Here is a 24581-nt window from a genome sequence, read left to right as displayed (position 1 = left end):
TCTGTGTGGAGGAAAAGGCATTACACAGCGGGGTACAGAGCACTTGAAGGCATCCAGCTGGAGAAGCAAAGGCCTGGAATTTGACAGGTCAGAGAGCTAATGGGAGCTGCAATTTACACCGGCTTTACCTTGACAGAGTCTGCAATTCTTTTTCATGTGTCCGATTGTGTTACAGTCCAGGAAACTTTATTTATGGGCAACTAACTACTAGAAAATGCTTATTAAATAAGGGTTTCACTTGCGGGCAGGGTTAAAAATGGATCTCAGCCTAATTAGAGTTATTCACTGGCCTGCCCAATGATCAGAATGGGGGAAGGAGCTCTGTTTCTCAAGGTTTGTAGATACAGATAACAGACAACAGACACGGACATAATTCTTGTGCAGTAGATGGAGCTGGGGCTTGGAGGTGTGAGGGCTAATCTTGGTTTTCAACTTGACACGTTTGCAAAGAGGGAACCTTAATTGAGGAATTTCCTCCATCAGATTGGTCTGTGGGGCATTTTCTTGTTTGCTAATTAATGTAGGCAGGACCAGCTCACGGTGGGTGGTGCCCTCCCAGGTGGTCCTGGGTTATATAAGAAAGCTGGCTGAGCAGGAGCAGCAAAGCAAGCCAGGGAGCAGCATTCCTCCACCATCTCTGCTTTCTTTCCTGCTTCCAGATTCTCCTTCACTGAGTTCATACCTTGGCTCCCTCCATGATGGACTGTAATCTGTAAGCCAAATAAACCCTTCCCTCCCCTAAGATGCTATTGTTCATGGTGTTTATCACAGCATCAGAAAACAAACTAGAACCAAAAGTGAAGAACTGAGATAAAGTCTAGTTCTCCTACTCAGGCTTATAGGAGTGTGGGAGATAAAAATTATGGAATATAAAACACACAAAATAAAAAAGAAAACTACTGTGGTTGTTGCGAGGATGATGTTTTATACAATACCTGAGAGCTGTTTTTTGTAAAACAGACACTGGCTAGGAACTGTGAGGAACTCTGAGGTAATTAGTGGATGGTCACTGCCCCACAGCTGTTTACAGGTATGAAGGGGGAAGTCTATGAGGCATTATGTTAATCCTTCCTGAGAATTACAGTATCTAACATCATGGAGAGTATAAGGGAAATAGGTGCCTATTTATGAGAGGATTAAAAGTTTCACCAAGAAAGTTGAATTTGAGAGTCTGGAGAAGATGGCTAAGAGCACTTGCTTCTCTGGCAGAAAACCAGAGTTCCATTCCCAGCACCCACAGGGTGGTTTACAACCTTCTGTAACTCCAGTTCCAGGGCATCTGATGCTCTCTTCTGGCCTCTACTGGCACTGCATGCATGTGGTACACATGCATGCATGGAGGCAACCAATCACATATGTAAAAAGAAACCAGTAAACAAATCTTTAAGAAAGTGAAACTTGAGATCAACTTTGGAAGAAAGTTGGATATGGACAGGTGGAGTTGAAGGTGGAGGACTATGGAGGAGGCAGCTGGGACTTGGCAAGTGACCAAGTGTGGAACAGTTCTATTTAGCTGGAGCATCAGAAAAGGAGCAGAAGATTGTGAAATTAGGGCAGCCTGTATCATGGAGGACCTTTGGTTCCAGATTCATTATTATTATTTCTTTTAAAGCAAGGAATTGACAAGATTGGAAATCCTGTTTTGACTCTTGGTTGAAATGTAAACCAACTGAAATACGATTTAGTTACTTATAACCAACATGTGTTATTTATGGACTCTGTGTTTTTGAACTTACTCATTAAAATTTATTTGCTGCTCTTGCAAAGGATCTGGGTTCAATTCTCAGCCTACATGGTGGCTAACAACCATCCTTAACTTCAGTTCCAGGGGATCTGACGCTCTCTTCTGACCTCTACAAGCACTGCACAACATGGGTGCATATGTATGTATATATATATATATATATATATATATATGAAATATTTGAGTCACCAAAATGCAAAGTTCCAGCTGTAGCTAAATAAGGAAACATCTGTCTTGTTTCTGCTGTCCTATTGTAAACAAGCGTGTTTTTATGGTCTATTTTTGTGGTCTATTTTTTGTGCTGTTTTGATCAATTTTGAGCCCCTTCATTGATTATTGTACTGTTTAAAATGGCCTGAAAACATACCGTTGTAGTCTAGCGGACTTAAGTGTCAGAAAGTACCGATGTTTCTTTCTGAGAAACAATTCATATTGAGTAAAATTCCTTTGTGCATTCGCTGTCAAACTGTTGGCCACGAGGTCAATGTTAAGAAACCAAAAATATACAAAGTAAAACACATAACACAGGATTAGGCATTGATTAGTTGACAGAGGTTGTAACTAGAGGCTTGCAGAACAGAATCCTTTGTTTCTTCTAAGGGCAATGGTTTCATATTTGATCATGTATTGCTTCTAGAGATATTATAGAACATAACTACCACTGATGATGAAAATCAATTGTATATGTCTATTGGATGGATTCTGTGTGCCTACAATCATGCTCAGAGCTACAAAAACTTTACATGTGGCCTGATTTCTATTACAGGGTGTTATAAAGCTGTACTTATGAAATGCTTGCAAAAGTGACTTAAATCTAAGAAGATATATCAGTGAGGCAGGATTATCAACAAGACATCCCACAAAGCATTTCATGCATTTTAAAATAACAACACGAAGATATAGATCAGAGAATCTGGTTGGAGATTATCAAATAAATGACATTAAAATGAGTGTATCTTGGGTACTCCTTACACCTGGTATTTGACACAGGCAGCCAAGTACCATATTCACTTAGTATCTTGCATGCATTAAAATTTCAAATACAGGGTAGAGACAGAGTGCTTACTTAGCATATAGCAGACACCCAATAAATATTTTGCTTTGAAATTACTTGATTCTCTAGGGTAACCAATTCTGACACTGCACAGGGGAAATCAACATAGTCAATTAAAACAAATAACCTTACAGTTAGGAAAGGGAATAGCTGAGACTGTACTCCTAGACCTTAGTTTTCCTACACTTGAATTTCAAAATTAGATGTTAAAACTGCTGAAATGCACAGTCAACGAGAGAGTAGACTGCGAAGTTTCATTATCCGGTGCTTACAACCCCAACCCGTAGTGGAAACACCCAACCATCGCGTGCGCGTCTATGAGTACCACCCATCTTTTCCAATGAGGGAAAATGCACTTGAGTAGGCATTAGCAACTTCCTCTGAAGATACTTGGCTGTGTTCCTTAAGAAATCAGGTGACGGTCTCTGTTGAGAAGCTGACACCTATGTCTTATGTATTTTCTAAGTACGTCTTTCCCATCCTTCATGGCTGCCCTTTAATTTACCTCAAAATTTTATTTTTTTTTGTAAACTACAACTTTGACTCAAAGGAAAAAAAAACAAAGAACCCAATAGTTTTCATTTCTATTATTTTTCTAATACCTACTTACTATAAACCATACTGCAGATATGGGTTTTATGTGGGTGGAAAAATTAATAATGGCTGTTTGCATTTAAAAGTTAACAATTTTTTCAAGGTGGTGCATTCAGAAGGTAGTAAGAGCAAATGGCTTCAGTTGATCTAACAATCATGCTGTTAAGTCTGGCGTCAGATCCCCTGGAACTGGAGTTTGGATGATTGTTAGTCCCCATGTGGGTGCTGGGATTTTTTTTTTTTTTTTTTTTTTTTGGTCTTTTTGAGACAGGGGCTCTCTGTAGCCCCAGCTGGCCTCAAGAGCAGTCAGTGCTCTTATCTGCCAAGCCATCTCTTCAGTCCAACCTTGTCTTTTGAGACTAAATCCTGGCAACTCAATGATTAGCTAGACTTCCTGGGCAGTGAGCCCCTGGGATCTATCATCTTCACTCGCCAGAATTGGGATTACAGGAGCACAAGGTTTAAAACAAAATTTATTTAGAGAGGTCTCCCTGTAGCCTCAGCTGGCCTGGCCTGGAACTTGCTATGTAGATCAGGCCAGCCTCGATCTCACAGAGATCCACCTGCCTCTGCTCCTAGAGTGCTGGGATTAAAAGCTTGTGCCACCATGCCTAGCTGCAAGTAGTTTTTTTTTTTTTTCTTTTAATGTGAGTGGTGGGGAATCTTAATTCAGGTCCTCATGCTTTTACAACAAGCACTTTATCCACTGAAACTTATCTCCCCAGATCCCCTTATTAAAAATTATTCAATGCTTTTGCAGAGCAGAGACAGTGAGACAATACCACAATATATCTGAAAGAAGTATGGAATAAGTCTTAAATGAAAAACATGAAAAATATGTCAGATGAAGCAAATACCTTCGGAGGAGTCTCAGATCCTGGGTATTCTCTCTGATCTAGTTTCTTCCAGCGATCCATTAGTTTGGTTACTATAGGTGTATTAAAATCTACCAACTGGAATCCAGTGACATTGGCTCCACCATGAATAAATCTCTCAAGAGAAATGTCCTTAAAACCCTGTAAGAATTAGTAGAAAATGTCATCAAAGTTAGTTCATTTCACATTTTGGCTCTTCAGCAGTTATCTAGATTAATGGAGATTTTCTTCCGAGTCCACATATGCACTCTGTTGTTGATCTAAGAAGAAATTCATTGGTCGGTTGGCAGCTGGGCAAAATGGTTGGTAAGAGATGCAGATATGTGAGCTTAAAGGGTAATAGTATAGTTGGTCTGACTACATACCAGGTGCTGTATGTACTGAGCACATTGCACAGTTAGTCTAACTTAATCAGGGTAAATGGAATTACTGATTTTAAGTCAAGAAGGCTGAGGCTCAATGGTGTAGAGCAAAACATGTTCAAGGTCACCTTGAGAACATACCATAGAGCCACATTCCATCCAGGTAAATGTTTGAATTCACCTTTTCTACCGTGCAATCATCCATATTCTTACACAAAGGGGTGTTTTTAATTTTGTTATCATGTCACCAGGAGGGTCAAGGTGAAGCTACATAAAGGAACCCAGGCTTTGACCCCCACCTCTGTTGTTTTAGATTACCTCCCTGCAAAGTGCGATGATAATACTCCAGCATCTAGAGCATTGGCTTTGCATTCAGTAATTGAGTGTGTTTATTAATGAATTCACTTAACAAATATTTATTTCAGGCCCATTATGTGCCAGCTAATTTGACAGCTCATCAGTAACATTCTCATTTCATTGAGAAATAAACCAGACACAAGAAAGTAAATCTACATTTTAGAAAAGGGAAAAACATTGTCTATCAATCTCTAGCTACTAAAATGTCAGCAGAACATTTGTTAGCTTTTACCAGGGTGTAGGGTGGACCCATAGGCAGGCAAATCATTTATCTGTTTTCTAAAAGCCACGGTAATTCAACTCCTGCATTAGCTGCTAATTGAAGACATTACTATTTTCTATCAGCCAAAGCTGAAATAAATAGAAGGTCGGCCAAGCCTTCTTTGTAGCCTTAACCGCAGGTGTAAGACATGGACAGAACAGCAGCCTTCAGAAACATCATTTGATGTGAAGTCTAACAAATAAAAACTCACATTTCTCTAATTTCATGCTATGCACACCGAAGGTAAAGTGAAAGATGTTACCATGTCCTATTATTACTATTTTCTTTCAGCTTTCTTACGGTTTGAATGAATGGTGGGCAGCTCAGTAAATTTTAGCTATGTCTGTTTTAGTTCAGGTAGTATTCCCTTTTCACATATTTTCTTATGATTTTATGTAGAAAACTGATAGGATCTAGACTGAACCAGTTTCCTGGCAACAGTTACCTTGGTGGCCATTTAGTTTCTGTTTGATTTACAGAGAATCATGGAACTGGAGGGTCTGGGGCCACACTGTAATAAAGTCAGTATTCCCCACTTACGGAGAAATCAGTGGTTAGCTATCAAAGAAAAATAATGTCCCTGAGGGCAGAGGTGAGTCAGGAGTGCTCTTCTGCCTGTGCAAGAAGAAGTGGCCTCCTAAGTCATCTGCACTTCATGGTGGGTAATGATTGTTCCAGATGAACCCCTGACTTGATATCCCTTTTAATTTCCATTTGTGGGTCACAGATCCTCTGGTAGGAAAATGTTTAAATATTTAAGTGACTGCTATCCTGATGCTAATGTATGTCAGTCTATAGGTTTCTTACATTATCCATGTTTAATAAAGGCTCATCTTTTATGTTTTTATCTGATTCATATTAATATTTCTGCTGTGTTTCGAAGACCAAGTCATGTCAAGGTAGCTCTAACAGAGTCATCAGAAAGAGCTTCAGACAGAGTGAGGAAAATCCTCCCTATCATCTTTTAGAAATGACTGTGTGATGAAATAAACTTCAAGTAGCCACTTTTAGTGCAAAATAGTTGAAACAGGAAGCCCAGAAGGAGAACTAAGACAGTATTTTCAAGTTGGTAGAATCTTAACTGGGGTCACTGCAATTTAATGAAACATGGAAAATTTGATGAAGTGTATCTAGTTCCCATTTGAGTTAAATACCTAAATGTGGATGAATCACTTTTCTATACGTATCATTTCTTTGTCTTTGATTGAAGTATGAAAGGTATCTGTATGTGATGTGATGTGGTGTGTGTGTGTGTGTGCACGTGTGTGTGTGTGCGTGTGTGTGTGTGTGTGTGTGGCGTGAAGTGATGAGTGTATTCAGTTAGTCTTTAGTTATATATCATGAATATATTATAATTTCATACTTTTTTGTGATAGATCCAGGTGTATTCCTAGATATAAATAATATACTTAAAATTTTTAAGAAATCTGCTGGGCATGGTGGCTCACACCTTTAATCCCAGCACTCAGGAGGCAGAGGCAGGTATGGATCTCTGTGAGATCGAGGCCAGCCTGGTCTGCATAGTAAGTTCCACACCATCTGGGGCTACAGGGAGATCCTGTCTCAAAAAAACAAAATCAAACAAAAAAGTTTAAATCTAAGGAGAACATGATTCTGACTTTGTTCCAAGAGTCTTGCATAGCTAATGGAGAAATGTTTAAATTATGCAACTGCTGAAGGAGGAGTGAACGTAAAAACAGAACAGCGAGTCTCCTCGAGTGCGCACATGTGCTCAAATGAATGACCACTTTGTGGCACTGTTTCCCGTGTATGTTATTTATTTGCTTGCAAGTTTATTTATTCTTTGCAATCAGACAAGCCACTGCTTCAAACTTGGCTTTGAGATTTAATGGTCTGCGTGAGGTTGGGTAAATTACATTGAACTTTATTTTCCAGTCTATAAAATAAACATCTATTTTAAAGGGCTAATTAAAATAATTACAGTAAGAGAACAAGCACAATAACCGGAGCTGGGTGCTACAGGATAAGCAGATGCTCGATGGACATAAAGGAAAGAAAAAGAGCCATTTCATATGGTAAGAAGGAGCCAAGAAGGAAATTGCTGTGTGCTCAGGCCTTATTTGCAGCTATAACAGAGTGCTTTGGACTCTTTCTGGTATGGAGTAGATTTAAAACAACAATTTGAAGAATGAACAAAAAAAAGAAAAAAAGGTTTCATAGTGTTAGGACACAAAGTTATTTGTGAGCCCAGAAGACAATGCAAGTAGGCACTTAAAGAGAACTTTCTAGAAGAAATGACTGTACTTCCTAAGATTGAGTGGGATAAATGCCTTTGACTGAAGGTAACAGCCTAAGTCAGAGCTGCAAGGGCAAAGCAGCATTAGGTGTGTGCGAGTTCTGGTTTGGAGGAGTAGCACATGACATGGGTGGGGAAAGAGATGCTGGGTCAGTAGGGGTAAAATCTCCATTAAGTTAAACAGTATAGAGTGAGTTCTAGAGGATTTAAATAGAGCAGTGCTGACTTTTGATTTCCTACTCTTGTAAAAAAAAAAAAACACACATTAAAACAAACAAAGAAACAAAAAACTGGGGCACTGACTCAGAGTTGGGACAGGATGTCATTTGGGGAGAAATGCCAGAGCTGTGGAGAGACTTCTCAGATAGGGCTGCAGAAGACATGAAGGGACAGATCTTGAAGAGGGATGCTTTCCACTGCCGTCATAGCCTGGGGCAAACGAAAACATATGAGCAGGGAAATGGTAGAACCATGCCTGTCTTTAAAACCATAACTGGCAGCAAAGTTGAGAAAAGAATTGAGAAAGGGAGTCCAGGGACAGAGTAGGAGAGCAATTTTCTTACTTATGTCTCTGAGGAAACAGATTACAGCGAACCAACACACACAATACACTACTGTGTCTCAGTGTTAGAGAGTTCTAGGACAATACTCAATTATTGAGAAACAGTTTGCTTTCAACAGTACTTCTAGGTAATTGATGTGTCTAAATAAACACAGATGTGCTCTTCCAATCACACATAAAACATAGGAAAGAAAAAGATTTCAGCATTTTCCAACTTCTTATAAATTCATTCATCCTTTTAAAAATATTCGATTTTTATTTTATTTTTATGTGCATGAGTATATTGCCTGTACATATGTAAGTGCACCTGTGTCGTGCAGTGCTCACAGAGGTCAGAAGAGGGCATCAGATCCCCTGGAACTGGAGTTACAGAGAGCTGTGAGCCACCATGTGGGTGCTGGTTCACTGGAGCCTGTTGAACCTATTTAACATCACTCCCTTAAAGAAGATCAACTTTCCCTCACCCAGCAGTGATCAACTGCAATAGTTCCTCAGCTAAGGCTGGGGCCTCCTGCCCATTACCCCAGTTCTTTGCTGGTTTTTATCTGATTGAGTTTGCATGGATCTTATACATGCTATCACCATTGCTGTAAGTTTCATAAGGAAACTGAGTCTTATGAAATTCTTCTATGCAAGCTCTCCCTTCTCAATCTGGATACCTTCATTTCCTTTTTTCCTAATTACCCTTGAAAAGATCTTTAGGACAAGCAGTGTGATGGCACATCCCTATTGCAGTTCTGTTTTCTATTTTTTAAGACAGGGCCCGCTCTAGACCAGGCTGTCCTTGATGTATAGTCTATGATGACCTTCAATTTCTCCTCCTGCCTTAAGTCATATTTATGTAGCTCTGAGGATTTAACCTGGGGCTCTGTGCATTCTACTGACTGAGCTACATCCTCAGTCCTCTTTTTTCTAATTTCAGTGAAATTAGTCTTTAACATAAAGGATTCCCAGATGCAAATCAATCTAGAATCAAAATGAAAACATATATTAACATTACAATTTAATGTTAGACTATGTGCAAGTCTTTGGTCTAATAAGGATAAAAGCTTGCTTGTTTTTAGTGGGTATAATGATTTTACTCCAAGAAGGTGTCTCTGTCTTTCCATTTCATATATTGGTGCTTAAAGTAGCTGCCACGCTGCCACCCACAAGAGTTGTTTAAGACAGGCTTATGAGATCCATTAGAGAGCTATAAATATTAATTCTTTCCATTTTGTATTGTTTTATTTATTCTAACTGACACTGCCAGAAACTCATTTCTGGAATGATAGTTTATAACATACTGATTTTTCCCCTCTGAATTCTATTGTTTTAGAAGAATGAATGCCAAAACCAACCATTTACAGTAAATTAATTAGAATCTCGTTATATAATGCCAGTCTGAATAGAGATATCCTCTAACTATAGGCCTTTCTGTTACAGTGATTAAGAATAAAATATGTTTGCTTAAATAACTATTTGTATTTTTACAAGAATAATAAGACAACACATAAATCATGAGCTGACTGAAGTATTGGAAAAGATGAGTTAAATTTTCCTGATATTTCCATGACAATTCATTGTGTTGCAAATTTTACTTTACTGAAGAAACACTATGATAGTGGTTTATAGTCTCTGTAGTCTGCTGTCTCAGCTTGGCACTGGGATCCAGTTCACCAAAGGCTGGACATTTTTGTCTAAACATGATGGTGCCCTCACCATGTAAAAGAGCGATAGATCAGAATCTATCCTCTATCCTTTAGCTCTTTTCATGCTTCAAGTGTAAGATGCTCATCAAAGAAACGTGATGGGAAATGATAGAAAGACAGGAAGGCATTCTTGACTCCCCTGGGATTAGCCACTGTGGGGATCAAGGTCTAAGAGCAAATGGCCCTGTATCAAAAAAGGAGGCGGTGATGTTCTACAGTCACTTTCTGCAAGCTGGTTGGTTAACCAGAACTATTCAGTGAGCCTTGTCTGGGACTCTCCATCAACTGGTCTTGGGCCTGTAGGCATTTCACTGATGTGCACACACCTTGTTTATTACCCATCCCTATGTAAGTTGAAAAACTGATATAGTTAAAAATATTTTATTATATTCCCTTTCAAAAGATTTGCTTATAAAGCCATTATTGGAGAATATAAACTATCAATCTATATAATTCTCAGATATTTATGACCTGGATTGGTAGAGAAGCATTTATCTCTGAGAAAAAAAGCCAGTATTAAATTGGACAAGTGGTATCCTGGCAAAGTAAACACTATAATTAGTTTTAAAGGTCTCCATTGCAGACGCCAAGCCGATCTCCATAAAATACATATTGCATTCTACATTAAAATATGATGATCTTTGTAATGAAACATCCTATGTTATAAAAAGTTTAGTAAATAATGTAGTTTAACTATTGATTAGGATACTATTTAAGACACAATACTGAATGCTCAACCAATTCTTAAGAAAAGTAGAAAATAAAGAATTCTTACCAAATTTGCAATGATATAGTGGTAGCCTTTAACATGTTTCCCGACACTCACAATCTGTGAAGATATAAGAAAATAAGAGACAATCAATTTAACTTTACTGAAACATTGTTTAAAATATATTAAAAGAGTGCATAAAGTTGGGAAGGAGAGTGATAGGGGTAAGCAGGAGGAGTTGATGGGAGAAGTGGGGATGGATTTGATCACCATCTGTCACACTCATGTATGAAGTTCTCCAGAAAGAAAACAATTTAATTAGGGCTGGAGAGATGGCTCAGGGGGCACAGGTATCTTCCACCCAGACTGAAGACCCGAGTTTGCTCCCTGGGACCCACATGATGAAAGGAGAGGACCACCTCCTGCAAACTGTCCTCTGAACTCCATGCACACATACACATATACAAAATAAATGAAAAACATTGATTATCTATTGCAGCAGAGTTTCACATGGAACTGTGACGGGAAAACAATATCGTTTACCTGATAAAAGTGACACATTACAGAAAAATTAAAATCCTCATTAAAATACATAGTCAAAGCAAAAATACCATTTCATTTCTTTATGCTTTCTTAATTACCAATGATTTTTCCATACCTTGTTAGAAAAATCTGTATAATTTCTACAAAAAGAATAAGAGAGCCATAAACCAACTGTTTATATATATTTATTTATCCAGAGAATACATTAGTATAGAAACTTAAAATAATTAAAGAATCAAAATGTACACAAATTGTTGACAATACACAGAAGTGCATTAGAAAATGTTGGATATCTTCAATAGGCAGAAATGATCATCATGATAACAGATGATGAGACATAATCTCTGTCAGTCAGACAAATTCAAATGAGCAAAGAAGAAAGTGGGTAAGCAAGATATGAAGATGAAGGGCAACTATTGGGCTGAGGAGGGGAGAAACACCCCAGGAAGGTATGGGTTTCAGTGCTTGTGCTTGGAAGTGTATACGAATTCAAATGAGCAAAGAAGAAAGTGGGTAAGCAAGATATGAAGATGAAGGCAACTATTGGGCTGAGGAGGGGAGAAACACCCCAGGAAGGTGTGGGTTTCAGTGCTTGTGCTTGGAAGTGTATATGAGCTCTTACCTAGAGCTCTTAAGATGTATCCCTAAAGTACTTTATACCAGAGTTTCAAACTTTTTTTTCTCTTGACCTTTTCTCCTGAGAAATGTTTGTGTCATTTCTCTCTCTCTCTCTCTCTCTCTCTCTCTCTCTCTCTCTCTCTCTCTCGCATATGTAGGCATATTTTCTAATGGTAAATCATAAATAGGGACTAAAGAGTTGTTCAGTTGATAAAGTGCCTGTCACACAAGCATGATGACCAGAGACTACATCTCCAGCACCCAGGTAAAAGTTAAAAGAAGTTGCATGTATCTGTTACCTTAGCTCTGGGGGTGGGGATGAGAGACAGGGCAGTCAATATAGTCAAATCAGTGTGCTCCACGTTCAGTGAAAGATCCTATCTCAACGAATAAGATCCTATCTCAAAGAATAAGATGAGGAAGGTGCCTGACATTTACCTCTGGCCTCACATGCACATGCACTGGAGTACACTACTTCAACCTTTACATATAGTATACACAAACAAATCATGAATTATCTTTAAACAATTCTTCACTATACATGCAACTTTATCATTAATGCAGACTAATGAGATGGATGTTTTTCTATTTTTACATCAATAATTAAACTCTGGCTGAATATTTGATGCTGCATCTTCAACATTTTTTGGAGTTGATCAATATTTTGACGTTATATTCATCAGTGATGAGAATGTCACATCACATAAATGTGCGGCACAAAATGGCAGAAGCATGTTGTGGATCATTTCAGAAGTTGTTGGAGATCCTGCCCTCATCTCAAGCAGAAATTCATATACAATTTTTTAAGGGAAGTCAAGCCAACATCCCAAACAACATTTTTTTAATTAAAATTTCTAATATGTCTGATACTCGAATACTTAATTTCCATCAACTCATGGATACAGCAAAGTTTTTGTAAGAAGAATAAAGAAAAAAAATCAAAGTCTTCACTCTCTGTTAGAAAAACTTTTCCCCAAGAGAATCCTTTGAAAACTAGAAACCTAAAAATTTTGACTGAGGGGAAGTAATACTGAGTTTTAAAAAGTTGAATCCATTCAACAGAATAAATGCTAATTGCAGGAATTAACAAGCAGAAACCTCAATGGTGTCCTCAAAAGTAACACCACAAGAATTTCACGCACTTTAACCTTCAGAAAAGTATTAATTGTTTTTAATATCTAATGTCCTCATATTTGAGTGACGTGTATGAAATGGAGCAAAACACTTTAGAAACCAGAGCATGTGAATTGTTCTGGAAAGCAGAAACTTTTCATACATGGGTATTGCTGAAATGGAACTTCTGCTGATCTTATCATTATAATTTCATGGAAGTCTGTCTTTGACTTTAATGTTCTACAGTTTCGTTCCAGTCAGCTCAGGGTTTTAGATTTGTATTTGCATTGACATTTTCAGGTTTGTATACCTCCTGATTCTTAGGACTGACCTTCAATTCTGAGAAATTTTCAGGCAATATTTCTTAAGCTACTCCCCCAAAGATGGTGTGCATTTACCTGTGACTACTTTTATGAATTTTTCTCAGAATTTAGATTCCCAGGTCACTGCATATGGTAAAAATTCAAAATTTGGTCTGCTTGAAGAAGAAGGCTGTGATAATTCCTAGGAAGATATTTATCTGCTAAGCCCAGCCCAACACTCAATGGATGCCCGGAACACAGGGCACATACTTTTCTACAGTACTCTGTTGTTGACAGTGGTCTGGGTTTACATAGGATCTGAGTTCTAATGTGTTGCTTTGCCTGATCCCAGAGCTCCTTTTTCTGGGTGAGTATTAAATCCCCCGGCCAGGTCACCCCATCCTTCAGTTCCTTTATCACAGCTGCTTTCTGTTCTAGCTCATGGATTTTCTTCACATTCCTAAAAGTTCACCTACATATTTATGATGTTTTACACAAGATTTTACATTTTTAAAGCTATTCAATGTATCTAGTTTATGCTTTATCCAAAAATAAAGCCCCCCCCCCCCCGAAAAAGTTTACCACAAAGATGAAGGCAATAAATAGAATTATAAAGAACATTCAGTTAGGAAATGTTTAATGAGTTGTTATATTGGGTATAACTTGAGTGACTAAACATGGGTCAATGAAAATGACATCATTTAATCTTCTGGGAACATTGGGTCTAGCCTGTGAGAAAGGCATCATTAGGGAACACTTGGTAATAGGTACTCAGATGAGAACCTGCATGCTCTAGAACCAAATCTGCTTCAGACGCCTGCCACTTGGCCTCTCTGAGCTTCGCGGCCAGTCAACAGTCCATTTCGTATCTTCTTCTGATTACTATGCTTTTCTCTGCTGGGCAGTCCCTTTTAGCCCCGTGCTACCTCAGCTTCTGCTTTCTTATACACTCAGTTAATGGTTTCTGTGCATCTACAGACAGAAATCCAGAAATATTCATTTTAAGCCACAAAAAACAGCAAATGTTAAAGGTATTTGGAACCAGTGGAAACCTGGTCCTGGACTGTTCCATAAGAAATCAATTAATTCTAGATTGTTTGGAAAGGATCATAACCAGTTAAGCCTATGCAGTGCATGTTCGAAGGTTGAAGACTCTTGACATCACAAGAAATAGAAACAGTGAAAAATCCTGGAAGGAAGAAACTTGCAGAGTGTGGTGAGCATGAACACTCTGGGAACGGAAGGCCCGGGAGAGCACGTGTCTAGAATCCTCACTTGCCTAGAGATGCTGAAGGGATCCCCATCTTTGTTGAGCCAGGTTCTATGTGTGACTGCAGCACAAACAGTTGGAAAGTTTCGCTGTCTTTGAATCACACAGATCTACATAGTTCCCCTCTCTGGGGTGGCCAGGGTTTAAGTCCAGACCTTAGATTTCTGGAAACAGTGTACCCTAGGTGGAACTTTCTTTGCAAAAATGTTTTAATTTACATTGAATAATGCCCTATAGAGAGAGTGCTATGTAGCTTTTAAATTTTATTTTGTGAAATGATTGTTTGAAATAGTGTTGAATTTGGGGTTTTACATGTTTATCATGTATAATGAAGTGGAGAATATCTTAAGTAAAAATTAAGTCTGAGTGAATTCATCCTGTCTACATATCAGACTCTGTACTGAACGTTGTTATTATTATAAGTAGAGAAACAGTTTCAGATGAAAGCTATGAATCTACAATGATTCTAATTTCCTCAAGGGTGGTTGATTAGGCTGTTAGGGGAAAATGAAATCTAGGGTGGGGACTTGGCTGTAAAAATAATTACTGTCTTTCAGAAGGACAAGGAAATGTAGTGGTAAGGAAGGAGGGCCCTTTTAAAGGAAATAAGCAATAGGACAGGATGAAAAACAATGTCCAAGTATCTGTTTATAGCTCTGAACAGGTTAGGAAGGAAACACTAGTATTGATCATCACTTTGAAACTCTATGTTAATAAGAATAAATATTTAAGAGACATGAGGAATTGAATCATTTAATTGCTTTTCCTTGCTTCTATTTCAGGAAACAACATTTATTTAGAAAGATCTATGGTGCTGGTCCAATAATTCGGTTATAAAATCAGGGATATGCATATTAATAAGTAAACATCAGGTGTAAACATTGTGATTCTTTCATTAATAAATTATAGTATAATAAATTGTCATGATTAGAACTTCTAAATTTTCTTCTACCCTCTAAATTCTTATCTCCAGTCCCATAGATTAGATCATAGCCAATCTCAGACTTCATCTGAGAAGTTTCTTTGCACAGTGGATGGCAGTTAATATAGAAATTTACAATTGTTAAAAGTGAAGAGAATAAATGTCTGTGAGTTTCTCAGCCTCAATGGCACAAATAGCACATCTGTCTCACACCCTCTCCCTTGAAGGCTCAGGGACCATCACAGAAGAGGGGTTGGAAAGATTGTAGGAGCTGGAGGTTGGGGAAGGCCAGAGCAAACCGTCTTCTGGACATGACGGGACCACTGTACTCATGCAGTCAGGCAGCTGTGCCTGCACAAGATCAAGCCAATCGACACTCTAGCTTGGCTGAAGGGAAGACCTCACGCCCCAGCCCTAGATGAGGAGCTGTGGGTGGTTGATGGCTTCTTTGGGAGGGAGAGTCAATTTTCCTTAAGGGTGTGACCCCTGTTAGGTGGACCGTGTTCCCATGGAGGACCCCTGGACCCTGAGTATATGGTCAGCACAAATTGGACTTGGTGAATTATGAATAAAAAAGAAGAAAGGATATGAGTAGTTAGGGGTGAGGGCTTCGAGGTGGATGTGGAAGGAGTTAGGAGGAGTACAGGGCAAATATGATCAAAATGCTCTGTGTACACACAAATTCTCAATTAATAAAAATATTATATATTTTAAAGAATCAAAATAGTAGTAAGTTAAACAGGGTCTGACTGCCTAGTGCTTTAGTATAACACACCCAGATTAATGCTTGAAATCAATGACAGTTTGTTCTTCAATTCACAGTGACATTTCCTGTAACTCCTTTATGCATCAACGGTTGATAAAGCACTCAGAAGTGTTTCTAGGAGGGGTTCTGTCTATGACCTCGGCCTGTAATTAGGAAGCTCTGGTTGCTGTATCAGACAGTGTCTCCCAGCTAAAGACAGCCAATGGCTCACTTGAGTATGAATGGTTTGGGTTTCTCTTTTAATGGATCTTTTAAAGCAGTTGAAAATTCCTCCCTCTGATGTCACCCTCTTCCAGAGAGCTCAGTGACATGAAATACAGCACATGCCTTCCTTCCACGAGCTTCCACGAGCCTTCCACGTGCTGCGCTCTGTGCTGGAAACTTCGTGAGAGCAGGTACTCTTGCTGACCCTCTTTCATTCTGCAGTAATTCCAAACTCCTAAAGATCCTTAAATGTTGACTTTCAAAGTGCTTTAAAATATTTTACTTCACACAAACAAAATCTTTAATTTTACTTTAGTTTCATCAAAGAAAAAACAAGACTAGCACCTTTTACCAACAAGCTGTAGATTGAAACTGCAACCTTCTTGGGTGATGGCAGGACTTTAGTTTGGGGCATGATATACATAAATGTGATGAAAAGAAAAGCACTCAGTCTAAGAAAAACCACGTTGTATAATATGAGAAGAGGGTTAGGGGAAAATAGGAAATGCGAGTCCTCATCAGCTATTTTAATAGAAAAAGGTAAATGTCTCTCTATGCAATCTTAATTTTCTTCTCTTCTTGGAGATGATGCCAGAGATTATTATTAAAAAAATTCTGATTAGGAATAATTCTTTTTGGAAGGGAAGGGAAAAAGTTGTACATAAGTGCATGCCTTCCTTGTGAAGTTCCTACCAATGCCTGACTGACTTCCAGTAAGGACAGGTAGGGTCCTTCTTTCGAGGTAGAATCGTGTCCAGACCTGAACTCAGTCTCTGCGTCAGCTGCTGTAATAGATTATTGATGTCCATCCTCTGCTAAGACCCTTGTCATTTCAGGACATAATCATTCACTCACTAAAACCAGTTGTGGAGGTCCTTTTGTTGCTAGATCTCATTTTTCCCTCAGAGAAAGAGAAGAGCATGGGGAGAGGTCATTAATAGCATACCAGTGCCTTCCTCCCCTGAAGCTGAGTTCACCCAGTGAGAGGCAGGAGAGTCAAAGGAGAGACAGGAGTGTCAACTCCCTTGCTTCTCAATGAGATGGTTCCTAAGGGGGCACTCACCTTAGATTGCTCCAGTAATGAGCGGACACTTATTTCAAACAGGATTAGACCCCTGCCACTCACATGCTGATTTACTTGATAAATGCACCTTTTAGCCACAATCTTTCTCTACTCCCTTCCAGTCTATTCTTCACCTTCCAAACAGTGTGCAAACAAATCTTCAGCTTAGGGTCAGTTTTTGAATTAAACCTACAGCAGTCCCCTAGAAAACAACTTACTGATATGGTAATGGAGTTAATCATGAGCAAAAGAAAGCTCATGTTTGTGGGTGAACTGCTTCAACTTTTCATCTCTGCAGTGCAACACATCTACATTATATCTGAGCACCAAATCCTTATGGATAACAAAACACCCATGTTAATTAAAATGCCATAATTATATTTGGATAAATATTTATTTCATTATTTTTTAGATTAAACATTTAAATTGTGTATATATGTGTGTCTTCATGTGGATATGCATATGTGCACACGAGTGCAGGTGCCCATGGAAGCCAGAGATGAAGGCTCTCCTGGAACAGGAGTTACAGGCGGTTGTGAGTCACTTAAAACTGCTACTAGGAACTGAACTCACATCCTTTGCAAGAGCACTATGTACTCTTAACCACTGAACCAGCTCTCCAGCCCCACTACCTATTTTTATTTTTATTTGTATGTAAGTGTGTAGTATGTGTGTGTTCTATATGCATATGTGTGTGTGCAGGTGCATGTGCATTAAAGATCTGTATAATGAAAATTTCAAACCTCTAAAGAAAGAGATAGAGGAAGACACTAGGAGATGGAAAGACCTACCATGCTCATGGGTTGGTAGAATCAATATTGTGAAAATGACCATCTTACCAAAAGCAATTTATAGATTTAATGCAATCCCAATGAAAATACTCATGACATTCTTCACAGAGCATGAGAAAAATTATCCTAAAATTCATTTGAAATCCCAGAAGACCCCCAGATAGCCAAAACAATCTTGGACAAAAACAACAATGCTGGGGGGAATCATCATACCAGATCTCAGATTATATTACAGAGCCATAGCAATAGAAGGCCCAAACATGAGTACATATAATTTCAGCCACTTGGTATTTGAGAAAGGTGCTAAGAACACAAAGATAGCATCCTCAACAAATGGTGCTGACAAAACTGTATCTCCACCTGCAGAAGAATGAAACTTGACCCTTATCTTTTACCCTGCACAAAAGTACACTCCAAAATGGATCAAAGACTGCAATATAATACCTGAAACTTGGAAACTGCTAGAAAAAAACAGGCAGTGCCCTCCAAGATAGAGGTATAGGAAAGGACTTTCTAAACCAGACACTAGCTGCTTAAGGCACCAAGGTCAATAATAAAAAAGTGGGACTTCATTAAATTACAAAGCTTCTGTACAGCAAAAGAAACAACCAAGGAAGGGAAGAGGACACCCACTGAGTTTCCTTTTGGGAGAAAATTTTCACCAGCTACACATCCAACAGATGATTAATAACCAGATTATACAAAGAACTCAATAAGTAAAGAAATAAGAAAATAAATGACCCAATAAAAAGATGGGTGATAGACTTAAACAGAGAGTTCTGAAATGAAGAGATAACAATGGCTAAGAAGCACTTTAAAAAGTGCTCAGCATCCTTAGTAATTAGAGAAATGCAGATAAAAACCACTTTAAGATTCCATCTTACCTTAGTCATACTGACTAAAATCAAAAGAACAAAAGAGTCCAAATGCTGGAGAGGATGTGGAGGAAGAGGAACACTCATTCACTGCTGGTGGGAATGCAAACTCTTGCAACCACTATGGATTACAGTATTGAGAACTCTCAAAAAACTAAAAATGAATCTACCATATGATCTGGTTATGCCACTCCTTGGCGTATACCCAAAGGACTCATCCTACTATATAGATACCTGTACATCCAGGTTTGTTGCTGCTCTCTTCACAATAGCTAGGAAATGGAAACAAGCTATACATCCATGTTTGTTGCTGCTCTTTTCACAATAGCTAAGAGATGGAAGCAACCTAAGTGTCCCTCAACTAACATGTTGATAATGAAAATGTGGTTCATTTACACAATGGAGTTCTACTCAGCAGTAAGAAAAGACAAAATTATGAAATTTTCAGGTGAATGGATGGAACTAGAGAGTGTTATGCTAAGTGAAGTAACACAAATGCAGAAAAGTAAGCAATGTATGTTCTCCCTCATTTACAGATTGCAGCACCCATACCTTATATGTGAGTATATGAATTCTGATGTAACCAGGAAAAGGGAAAGGATACATTGAGGTAAAGGAAAAGAAAAAAACATGAAAGGGGGATAATAGGGAACAGATGTTACCTGAGGGAGGTGGGGAAAGTGGGAATATTCGGCATGGAGGAGAGGAGGAAGGGTCATGCAAGGGGCCATGGTGTGGGGTAGGGAGGGAAGTCAGGAGAGGGAGGATGGTGGGAGTTGGGAGGTATTGCAGGGAGGGTGGGGATAATGAGGGCACTGTGACTAGGGATGGAGTGGGGAGGGAGACAGGATGGGAGAGAAGAGAGTAGAGATGAATGAATCTTGGGGGCTAGGAAACCTAGAGGGAAAAGTGACACCCTCAAAGCCCAATGAGAAATGCATACACAGTATCTGAACATTGATGCATATGTATACTGGAGAGCTGCTTGGCAAGGAACACAGTGCCAGAGAGAAGAGACCTCCCTTTGAGTGGTTGGTGAAGGTGGTCCAGGAGACTCCCAAAATAATAGCGGATACTGCCAAATGTCTCGGTTATCTCCCAAAACTAATAGATAAGACCCTAGTCTAGAGAACAGGACATACTTAGGGTACAGGAATTGAAACAATGGAGCAGGAAGTGACCTGGAAGCCTTCTAACTGAAGTTTGGCTATCATAATGCTAGGTGATGATTTGCAAACTGCCAAGGGAGAAAAACAATTAATGTTCCAACCCAGCCCTAAAGCTTAATAACCATAATGACTGGCATGGAAAACTACCTTTATTAGTGCAGTAATGGCACTGTTCTCTGGGGGGCCAGCAACAGCTGTCTAATTGGACTTAAAGCCCTTTCAATGGGAGGGAACTCATGGGTGGCACTGTAAACTCAGCCAAATATAGATGGCAGGAGAGGACATAGATCCCAGAGAAAACTCCATCTCTTTCATATCTCAAGACAAATGAAACTTCTTAGTATATGCTAAATATTGATCCTTGTATTTACAGACGAGCATACCGTACAGAACTCATCAAAGAAGCTTCTTTTTGCAACAGATGGATGCTACTGCAGAACTGCACATCTGGTCAGACAGAGAACATATGTCTGAGAAATGCCCAGTACTAGGTGACACATCTACAGTTGAACCTCTACAACTAAGGCTCATGGAACATAGGGATAGAGAGAAAACTAATTCATCACTCAACTCTCATCAGTAAAGCTTCCTTATACAACAGAGTACAGTGTACACAGAAAACCACAACTGGCCAAGTTTTAAAGAATAAGAGATTGCAGAGTGTAGTATAGGACTCCTAAATGGAACCTCATCCACCCACAGCTCAGGGACCATTGTGAAAGAGGGGCAGAAAGATTGTAAGAGCCAGGGATGGTTCATGAACACAGGGAAGCAGGTGCTGTGAGGCCACTGGGAGCTTGCACATCTGAAGCTTGTGGGAGTGGTGGCATTGAGCACAGGACCCATGTCAATTCAACTAGGTCCCAAAGGGGAGGAGAGAAATAGGAGTTGGGCCAGATCTAGACTGAGAGCTGCTGAGTAAAGGAGAGTATAGCTTACATACAATCACTAGATGAGCTGACCAGACTCCAGTGGACGCATTTACACCAAAGGATATTTGGGTACAAATGCCTGAATGAATAGGACTTAACATATATGGCAGAATATATGGGGTTTGGTGGGAGTATGGGGGAGGCACGGATGGGGGAGGGGGTCTAAATTTGATTAGGAACTGTTGTATGAAATTTAAAAAGCTCAATAAAATATGTAAAAATATTTATAGAGTAGCATAAAAATTCTATGGCATTTATGTCTATGAATTTAAAATGCAAGGATTAATTTAAAAGGATCAGTTATGGGGCTAGAGAGATGGTGCAGTGATTAAGAGCACTGGTTGCTCTAGCAGAGGACCTGGGTTTGGTTTCTAGCACCCACATGGAGGCTAACACCAGTTTCAGGGGATCTGACACCTTCTTATGACCTCCATGGTCATTGCACATCACCAGTATATTTACCATGTGGGTAATACACTCATACACATAAACTAAAAACAATAACTAAAATACTTAAAAAGAACCAGTTAGAACCATGCTCTTTTTTTTAAATTAAAGGGGCATTTTGAATGAAACAATATAAAAATAATTTTGAGATGGAATTCTGAGTAGGAAAGTGGCTAATCCTTTGCTTTCACAAACAAGCACATTAAAATTCACCATCATTAGTTGATGGAGCTGGGATTCCAGCCCAAGAATTTCAACTACAATTTCCATATTTCTTTTAATACATCCTGTTCCCTTCTTCAGATGATAGACATTTAGGAAAATGACTGTTTTGGCCAATATTAACATATTTTTCATAAGAGAAAAAGTGGCACTTGTGAGGCTAATGTTCTCTATCAGGTTAAATATTTGGTGAATGTCAAACCTGCTTAAGGTGAAAACCTGCTTTGTCATAATGAAGCAAAGTGCACTTCTCTTTCTTTCCAATTATCTTTTTGTATAAACACATTGCTTATTTGGATAACAACATCTATGCAAGATACTCCTAATTCCGTTTTGAATGAGGGTTGGATAGGAGCATACAGATGGAGAATTATCAGGCAGACTTTAAGGCATCCAAGTCTAAGTTTACAGTTTTCTCATATACTATAATGAAGTTAATTAGCTGCAAAGCTTAAATAACTTTAGTTTTGCATAGCTCATACTTTACTAGGTATGTATTTTAAACAACAATCCAGTACAAATGTTAAATGAAATGCATACCAAAGGCAACACAACAGAGAAACCTAGAGAATCCTAGGTATCTGAGACAACCTCAAAGTAAACAACCAAGGTGAAAATGCAGTTCAGTGTAAAATGCATGTTACTGAGCCATCTTTAAAAATGTTGGTTCCATAAACAGTACACAATGTTAGCTTTCTTTTTTGAGATAGTCTCACTGTAGCATAGGTTGGTCTTGAATCCTTTTTATTTTATTTTTTTTAATTTTTTTTAAACATTTTAAAATTCATTTTTAATTAAAAAATTTGTTATTATTCCAAAGAGAGGCAATTTTTAACACATTTTTCCAGAAATAACTTGAAGCAGGTTACATAAAAATATATATACAATGAAGTTTAAGGGGAGGAAAAATAGGAATAAGAAATCAAAGACTGAAGGATTTGCCAACATGGGGTCAACTTTGGTGGAATAATGAATGTTTCCATCAGCTCTGTTTTTTTTTTTTTTTTTTTTTTTTTGAGAATCCTAATGAGATTTTTGGGCTTGTTAACAGAGCATAGGGTGGGGGCTTATTTACAGAAACTGAACCCCCCCCATTTATGGCTGTGCTGGAAAGTCCACACTCAAATATAGGTCCTGTGACTTCCCTGATAGCCGCACAAAATGGCAAGAGAGGTGCCTCATGGCATTGTCAGCTCGTATATCCTTAGCCCCTCCCCCACATGCAGCTAAGGTCGATTGATTGGGTGGGATGGGGTAACTGACTCCCCCATCGACTCCTTGACAAGTGTGGGAAGGCGGTGTGACTATAGCTGGCCGGCATAGTGTCGGAGGACATTTCCAGTTAACACTCCACCCCTTCCTCTGGCTCTTACATTCTTTCCACCAACCTCTTCTGCAAAAGTCCCTGAGCCTTGGAGGGGGTGATAGGTGTGGGATAATCTTCCTCCCATTGTGGCAAGACACTGAACTTTTGGGTCTCTGCATCATCTATTTTCCATGGGCTGTTGACCTATTTCAGTTGGATTCCATCTATTATATGAATTTGCTGCTGGATACACAAATGAGGGAGATCATATTTCTTTTGTTTTTCTGAGTCTGAGTTACTTCACTTAGTATAACAGTTTTTAGTTCCATCCATTTACCTGCGAATTTCATTATTTCATCTTTCTTAACTGCTGAGTAGAACTTCACTGTGTAAATATACCACATTTTCATAAAAAGTCTTCTCCAGTGACACATCTGATAGAGGTTTAGCATCCAGAATATATAAAGAACTCAAAAAACAAAGAACCAAGAAAACAAATAACCCAATTAAAAGATGGGTTAAAGATCTAAACAGAGAGTTCTCAAAGGAAGATATAAAGATGACTAAGAAACATCTTAAAATGTATTCAAAATCATTAGTAATTAGGAAAATGCAAATTAAAGCCACCTTAAGATTTCACCTTATCCCAGTCATACTGGCTATGATCAAGCAAACAAATGATATGAGGTGCTGGCAAGGATGTGGAGAAAGGGGAACGCTCATTCATTACTGGTTGGATTGCAAACTCATGCAACCCCTATGGAAAGCTGTGTGAAGAACTCTTAAAAAACTAAAAATGGATGTCCCATATGACCCAGTTATATCACTTGCCATATACCCAAAAGACTCATCCTATTACAGAGACACTTGTACATCCATGTTTGTTGCTGCTCTTTTCACAATAGCTAAGAGATGGAAGCAACCTAAGTGTCCCTTGACTGATGAGTGAGTAATGAAAATGTGATAAATCCTTTTTATTTTTAATTTAAAATATTTATTTATTTTATTTTATGTGTGTGTTTTGCCTGCATGTATGTAAGTGCACCATGTGAGTGCAATGCCTACCAAGGCCAGAAGAGGGTGTTGAATCTCTGGAACCGGAGTTACAGATTGTTAGCTACTTTGTGGGTGCTGAGAACCAACCTCAGTTAAGAGCAGCCAGTGCTCTTAACTGCTGAGACATCTCTCCAGTCTTGAATTCTATTTTTTAAAAATATTTTATTATTTTTATTTTATGTGCATGAGTGTATTGCCTGCATGCATTGTAAGTGCACCCATGTCATGCAATTCCTGTGGAGGTCAGGTGTCAAATCCCCAGTTGTTAGCTGCCAGGTAGGTGCTAGAAATCAAACCTGAGTCCTCTGCAGGAGCAGCTGGTGCCTTAACTGCTGAGCCATCTCTCCAGCCCCACACACTGGAAAAATATATCCCAACCTCTCTGATGGAGCATGTAACAAAAACTCTCAGTGAAATATTTGCAAACTCTTACCCTGCACATAAATCAATTCCAAATGGATCAAAGATCTCAATGTTAACCCCCCAAACACTGAAACTTCTAGAAGGAAATCACA

The 24581-nt window shown here is 38.8% G+C and overlaps 1 protein-coding gene across 9 annotated transcripts in view; it reads right to left on the bottom strand.

The window, feature by feature from the left end:
- Positions 1–24581, bottom strand: part of Gria4 (glutamate ionotropic receptor AMPA type subunit 4) — a 420313-nt gene that overhangs the window by 77941 nt on the left and 317791 nt on the right. For all 9 annotated transcript variants that reach the window (XM_008829686.3, XM_008829688.3, XM_008829687.3 and 6 more), the window contains exons 6-7: positions 10534–10587; positions 4250–4408 (exon numbers count right to left, since the gene is read on the bottom strand). In XM_008829686.3, coding sequence (XP_008827908.1) covers positions 4250–4408; positions 10534–10587 — 213 coding nt within the window. The remainder of the gene's footprint in view (positions 1–4249; positions 4409–10533; positions 10588–24581) is intronic.

This window comes from Nannospalax galili, unplaced genomic scaffold, assembly GCF_000622305.1.
Source record: "Nannospalax galili isolate Female #2095 unplaced genomic scaffold, S.galili_v1.0 scaffold854, whole genome shotgun sequence".
NCBI lineage: Eukaryota > Metazoa > Chordata > Mammalia > Rodentia > Spalacidae > Nannospalax > Nannospalax galili.
The sequence above is the reverse complement of the archived record's forward strand: the minus strand, read 5'-3'. Positions and strand labels throughout refer to the sequence as shown.